The sequence below is a fragment of the Buceros rhinoceros genome, unplaced genomic scaffold (assembly GCF_000710305.1).
Source record: "Buceros rhinoceros silvestris isolate BGI_N320 unplaced genomic scaffold, ASM71030v1 scaffold18611, whole genome shotgun sequence".
Classification (NCBI taxonomy): domain Eukaryota; kingdom Metazoa; phylum Chordata; class Aves; order Bucerotiformes; family Bucerotidae; genus Buceros; species Buceros rhinoceros.
Genome location: NW_010395060.1, coordinates 16,260 through 23,290, shown reverse-complemented (window position 1 = coordinate 23,290; position 7,031 = coordinate 16,260). Strand labels below are relative to the sequence as shown.

The 7,031-nt window shown below is 52.8% G+C and overlaps 1 protein-coding gene across 2 annotated transcripts in view; it reads right to left on the bottom strand.

Moving 5' to 3' along the window:
- Nucleotides 1-7,031, bottom strand: part of ASCC2 (activating signal cointegrator 1 complex subunit 2) — a 21,933-nt gene that overhangs the window by 711 nt on the left and 14,191 nt on the right. For both annotated transcript variants that reach the window (XM_010145437.1, XM_010145438.1), the window contains 5 exons: nt 5,788-5,907; nt 4,375-4,380; nt 2,775-2,996; nt 807-918; nt 182-258 (listed from right to left, as the gene is read on the bottom strand). In XM_010145437.1, coding sequence (XP_010143739.1) covers nt 182-258; nt 807-918; nt 2,775-2,996; nt 4,375-4,380; nt 5,788-5,907 — 537 coding nt within the window. The remainder of the gene's footprint in view (nt 1-181; nt 259-806; nt 919-2,774; nt 2,997-4,374; nt 4,381-5,787; nt 5,908-7,031) is intronic.

Sequence of the window (7,031 nt, the reverse complement as noted above, 5' to 3'; positions counted from 1 at the left end):
GTGAAATGCTCGGCCCCCCCCCCCGCCCCGCAGTGAAGTAAAAGTTGGGCGAGAAGAGAACACCACCGGTGGGTGGTGACCCCAACGGCCAGGAATGCGAAGGAACAGGTACGCCCTCAACAAGGGCAGCCAGCAGCACCACGCCTGCTACGGGCAGAGCCGGAGGGAGGTGCTGACTTACCCCTTCCTCGCAAGGTGAGCCTGCCGCCGGGCTTCAGCCCTCTCCCGCAGCACAGCTGGGTCCTGCACAAAATGGTCCTGCCAAGGGAAGGAAGGAAAGAGGTCGGTAAACTCAGCGGTGTCGTGCACAGGAATAGGGCGGGGTGGGGGGGAGGGGGGATTCTGGTGCACCACGAACAGCATCAATTTGCTGTTAATTCTCTCTTCTGGCTGAGCCAGCAGGATTGGTGTCAGTGACCCCAAAGACAAAACCTGGCTGAGACTGCTTCCCACATGCTGCCTCTGCCAGCAACGCCACTGTTCCCAGCAGATCCATGACAGCAGAGCGTTAGTGACCCTCGAAGTGCCCTGCTGGCATCGTCTGTCTAAGGAGTCACGGAGATTAAGCCCCTCCACGGAGCAAGCAGCTTTGCTCCTGCCTAGGAAACCCTGGATAGCTGCGCTGGGGGACGTGTCCCCGACCAGCAGACCACAGAAGCAGCCGCCCTGAAAAGCGGCTGTCTCGCTGCAGCTGTGAAAAGCTGTGCTCTCTGAAAGAGGGAACCTGCTCCACACCCCTCTGCAGGTGACACAGATAGGTCACACTGTAAATCTTAATGCAACCCCAACCACAAACTAAATGTCACCTTTGTTCTTTCCTTTTCAGCTTCCTCCTCCTCCTCCTCTTCATCCTCTTCCTCTTCCTCCTGTCCATCCTCCTGTCCTTTCGGTCTCAGGACCTGAGGAATTGTGAACGGCCTGAGAATAAAGACACAAACAGTCAGCACGGGAGACAGCAGGGGCACAAAGGTCTCACTGAAGGGCAGAGCCCTCTTGGTGTGCATCACCTCTTTCAAAAACGAGAACCTACAAGTTTCATGGACTTGCTTTTTTTTTCTGAAGGCAAAAAAACCCCAAAGAGAGACCCAGTGGTTAATGACACGTCCTATGGGCAATTAACGACCACGTGTTCTTCATCGGGGAATGTTCACTATGAAGTTGTTACTGAAAATAATGATAGTTCAAAAAACAGGAGCAGGTCAGGAAAAAACCTGAAACCTTGGAAAGAATTTCTCCAAGGAAATAACTGCTTCCTCCAGGAGAAGGGGATCCAGGCACAGGTCATCGGTAAGGACTGCACTCTGAACCAGCACAAACCCTCAGACCTCCAGCTCAGACTGAGACAGAAACACGAATGCTCAGAAACTGCCGTGCTCTAAACCAGTGGCTGGCCAGTGGTTACCCACAGTGCTCCAGTTCCAGCGTTGTGCCCCAGTTTCATACAGGGGGAAACACCTGGAGAAACTCATCGGGCTTTAGGAATCACCTGGACCCACAGGGCAGCAAAGGGCCTGAGGGGTGGAGGCAGAAGTTACCATGTGCCGATAGCTGCTCTTCACTCTGTGTGTGGGGGTGTTAAATTCCCTGGGAATTCAGATTCACCATTCCACTGTCACAGAAATAAATGGAAAACCAGAACAGCCTTTGCTGCTGCAAACCTAGAGATGGAGTTTTCAGCAGCACCAGCCACCGCTTGGCCCTGCTGCCTCTGTAGGAGCGCTGAGCTCCTGAGACAGGGGAAGAGACTCAAGTGCTGCAGTTACAGGCAAACCACGAAAAGGATTTGAATTGAAGCCTCACCAAAAAAGCAAAAGCAAAAGGGGCAAAGGAAACCCAAAGGTGCATTTGGTTTGACGTTTGAAACAGTGACAGCTTCATCATGCGTCAGAATTTGAAGGGCCACTTTCAGAACTGTTAAACCAGCTTTGAAAACATGGGTTTTCTATCTCCAGGTCTTATTTCTAAAATAACTGTTCTACAACCCCCATCTCAAACTAACCCTTTGCTTCCTAAAGTGAACTGTCTCCAGCAGCTGGTCACTGGGGAGATGCTGCTCTGGATTCCAGGGGGCCGGTTGTACAGTTTTCCCAATTCGGAAGTTTTCCTTTGCTAACCAGCCATTTCACATTGCCCAGCTACACTCAGTCCTGATTACTCAAGACAGCCTGTCTTCCCCCGCCACAGGACAGTTTTCTACACATAGAAGCAACTTTCAACACAACAGTAAATTCCTCTGTCAGATTTGTTGAGTTGAGGCAGTGGCTGAGTCCTGCAGACACAGAAAGTGGAAGCCTGAGGTGATCCTCGGTGCATTGCCCCTGCCCTCAGGACAAGAGAGACCCAAATCTCCCTCCCTGCAGGGAGTTAGAGAGGCAGCAGCAGAAAAAGGGGTGGTTTGAAGCACGTACATCTCATTTAAGAAAGAGCCAAACCCCAGTGCTGGTCGGGTTTGTGTGGGCCAGACAACTCTGGGTGACAATTCAGGACGAGAGGAACCGGCCTCCAGTTGTGCCGAGGGAGGCTGAGGTTGTCCCTGAGGAACAATCTCTGTCCCGCTGGGGTTGTGCAGGCGTGTCGCAGGCTGCCCAGGGCAGTGGTGGAGTCCCCATCCCTGTAGGGGTTTCCCAGCCGTGTGGAGGTGCTGCTGAGGGACAGGGGGCAGTGGGGACCTGGTAGTGCTGGGGAACTCGAGGAGCTTAAAGGTCTTTTCCCAATCAAAACGACTCCGTGGGTGGTGACTCCCACCAACCGCTGACAGCAGCCACAGCACCTACCTCCTACTGATCAGCTCATCATCCGAGTCAGCATCATTTGCCCCCACTTGGTTTCCATCATAAGTGTCATCGTACTCGTCCTCGTAGTCCTCCCCGTAGAGCTGAGCTTCCCCTTGCTGCACGGGAACCTCCTCCACGATCACGCTGTACTGGCTGTAGCGCTCCTTCTGCTCAGCAACCAGCCGTTTGTCATTCAGCAGGCTCCGGGTCGTGTCCTTCTCCCTCCTGCACTCCACAGCACGGAAACAAAGAGACTCAGAAAGGCAGGACATGAAGTTCTTCACTATAAGTTACTATTTTCCTGTTCGTAAGTGGAAGCCAAAGCAACAGCAGTCTCATCTCAAACCCCACAAGCACTACTTAGCCCTTCCCCTGCTGATTTCTAACAGGGCTGTTAGGCTACTAAAATCAGCCACTGCTGGCTTGGAACAAAGTCATTTTTCCACAGGAGCCCAGCAAGATTACACAGCAGATAAGAACAGGGATGGGAGACGGCCACTGTCATTGGAGACGGACAGGAAGCTTTTACAGGAGGCCAAACGCAATTATACCCAAGCTGAAATTTGGCCAAGACCCAAATAACCCCAGCAGCTCCGTGAATCTTGAATGACGAGCCGCCAGGGCTGAGCCTCCAGCCCAGGAGCCAGCCAAGCACCCTCCAACCCCGCACTGCAGCACGCGGCCGCAAATCACAGGCCAGGGCTGCCCGGACACGTGGGCTCCTGCAGCCCAGAACCTCCGCTGAGAGCCACGAGACACAGCCCGTCAGTGACCCGGGAATGGACAGACTCATGTGACAGGAGGGATCTAAGCAGCATGGTTTTCATTCCAGATCTCAAAACACTGCAGATAGGGGAGGTTCCCCTCTCTACCGTGACTCACTCTGTTACGCGCCCGCATCTAGCTGCAAAATGCCCTACAGAGCTCGTGGTCACTTCACACATAGCCAGGCCGGGACACCGTCTTCTGCTGGAATTCGGCATGAGGCTGAACTGGTGTCTGGTAATTGTTTCCTGTCGAGCTGGTCTGATGACTGCAGCAGAGCTGCAGCGCAATGTCTCAGACACCCAGTCCAGGGAAAACCCCCGCAGTCCCTGCTGTTGAGGACAGGCTCTGGCTCCAGGAGCCCAGCAGTTATGGCTGGACAGGCACAGACGCGCATGATCGCTTTCCAGGATCAGCAAAGAATCACGTAGGTCCCTAGACATTCACTTCCTCGTGCTGGCTCCTCTCCTCGCCCTGCTGTGGTTTTCTCTTTCACATTAAGTCCCTGCCCCAAACTGAGCTTATCCGCATAGTAGCCAGCACAGCGGGGCCCAACACGACCTGGCTCTGTTGCGACATCAGGCTTTGGCAGCACCAGCACTTATGCACAGGCAGAATTTGGGGAGCAAAAGATTTTTAAGAAGAAAAAAAAAAAAACATTCATCCATTTTGAATCTGAAGCGGATCTCACACTGGGACAACCCTGTTACCCCCACGCTCAGGTAAAGCATCAGGCTTCCTGCCTGTGGAACAAGGACTACTGAGGAAGCTGCGCTTTTAGCGCTGAAAGGACACTCGGTGTTTATGGAGTTCTGACCATTAAATCCTAGAGCACCGGGTACTGTAGCATATCCTCTGATTTACCCAGATAGGGCCAATTTTGGGCATAGGGTGTCCATTGCTGGTCACAGCTCGCTACCTCCAGGTTTTAAAAGCCCCTCAGAGCATGAACAACATGCCTGGAGCCCTGCAGGGAAAGCGTTCTCAGTGCAAGAAGAACTGTTTTGAAATGGAGACAGCCTGAAAGAGACCGCGACACACCCGGAACAGCAGCACGGAGAGGAGAATCCCAGGAGGTCACGCAACAGCCACAGGGCAGTGCTGGGGAGCAGGGTCCAGCTCAGAGATGACTTACAGCCTCCAAAGCTCCCTCGGGGATCTGCAGAGGGAGCTCCAAGCAGGGTTACCCCACAGAGTGCATGCACTGTGCCGAGCTCAGACAGCGCTCTCTGGCCTGGCCCAGCTGCTGCAGCAGCCACCCATGTGTGCAAGACTTCGGGGAGATGGAGATAACCAAGCGCCTGTGCACAAGGCTCCTGCCGACAGGGCTCCTGCCTGCCCTCTGGCCAAGGCTTCACTATGAGGAGAACGGAGAGAGATTGGTCTGCGAGTTCTTAGGATGCTTCAAAAGCCCTTGCCTGACCAGAGAGAAATGATTCTCTGGCCCAGCCGAGCCAGCATGAATGCTACGGCACTGCTGCGGTTCGACCAGGCTTCGGGACAACAGGGGTTTTCCCCTGAGCGTCTAGTGCAGCTCTGCAACCAAAACCTGAACCGGGAGCTCCCAGGGTCCTGTGGCTCAGTCTCCAGCCAGACTTCTATTGCCGTTCTGTGTAAATACACAACAATGTAAAGATCGCACTTGGCTGCTTTAACACCCTGAAACAAGTCACCCATGTCACCGGGCCACATTAGTGGCAGCCAGCAGGGCAGTGCCCTAACCTGCACTTGCAGGGAGTGTGGCACAGCACCGGGAAGTGAAGGAAACACCTTTCTGCAGGCAGCTCCAGCAGCAGGACCAACACAAGGGCTCCGAGCCACCGAGAGCTATCGGCTTTTTAGGTAGATGGATATTGAAGCTTCACCTGGAGCTAAACCAAATCGTTATTCTCAGCCCGGAGTTACGATCCCAGGCTTGCAGAGGTGGTTGCTTTTCAAGGCTTGTTGTTCAGTACAAGTCTAACATTCAGACCAAGAAGCAAGAGCCCGACATTACAAATGAGCTTGGCACAGCAATCTCTAGCAGCACACAGAGGAAAGCCAATTAGGAGAAACACTGACTGGAACCACCCTCCTAATAACATTTCATTTTACTTTCCCAGAGAAACAGAACAAACAGGTGGGAAACATTTTTTACAAGCCTTACACTATGCCAGCAAATTCCTGAAGGAGGTTCGTATGAGAAGTAAATTTGCAGGTATTTATTCCTCCTGACAGACAGGGTTAATGAAGGGTGCACGGTACTCACCGCTTGCCTTTCTGTATCCGAGAAACATCCACCGAATCCCTACTGAAAACATCGAACTCATCGTTCTGGAAAACATTATAGCGAGAAGTGACGAGAGGAGTGGGGTCTGGCTTCAGCTGTCTGTCAAAACACACACACACACAGAGAATAAAGACAAAGGTGAACTGAAGAAAACAGAGTCGGCTCCTTCCCAAGAGCATGGTGTGTTCTTTGTCAGCCCACAGGCACCCACAGCACACAGACCCCTCGTGGGGGTGCTGGCTGGGTCACCGAGGGCAGTCCCTTCATCTGACAGCCGCACTGTCGTCCGTGCAGGACCACTACGTGGCATTGGTCTGAGGTAGGACACGGCTCATCAGTGCGGGGAAACCAGAGCCACTCACAGAAGGCAAAGGGAAAATTCTGGTGTTCTTTTCGGAATAAAACCATACAGCAGCATGGAATAGTTGACAGACTGCCTGGTCTCAGAACGGTGACTCAGTAAAGCCAAGCACTAAGGATGATGAATTACACGCTGGAAAAAAAGCCAATAATTTGCTGCTGTTCGTTCTAGGGTATTTATCTCCCTATGGTTCCTGCTTAATTCTTTCTCAGGGTTCCAGCTTTACATTTGTTCAACTTATATGTCAAAAGCCCGTTATTTTTACATTCGTTTCGTCGCTGCTGTTAACTCGGCTGGGCATCTGACAAGGTGGCTGCGCTCCCTCCTACCATCAGCAGCGGTCACGATTCGACAGCTGCTCTTGAACTGACAGTCTCGTTTCAGGATGTAAAAGGCAAGAAGAAAGCAAGCCAGCCCTGTCTGCTGCAACTGCTGGCTTCGCAGAACCCCCCAACCCCTCCAAAAGGCCTCCCCGCATCTTTTGTGCCACAGTCAGCAGATCTGACTGGGAGAGTGTGAAGATTGTTGCAAAACTAAGAATTTCTGTATCATTTTCCTGATAAAGCTGCGTTCCTTTTCCAATGAGACAGTCTGCCCGTTCCTCCATGAGACGTGAACAAACAGCACGTTCACATCCTGACGCTCAGGCAGGAACTGCTGCTGCAGCACAAACACACGCTCGCAGCTGCAGGGAAACTAAAACAACTCAATTCCCCTGCCAGCTCTAAACCCCACACGCCACCTACAACCCGGGGAAGCAAGCGGAGCCCTGGCAAGTTTGTCAAAGAGTGGGTAAAAGTGGATCCGAATCGCCATGTCCCATCTCTCTCGAGTTTAACTTCCATCACAACGCAGTCGCCTG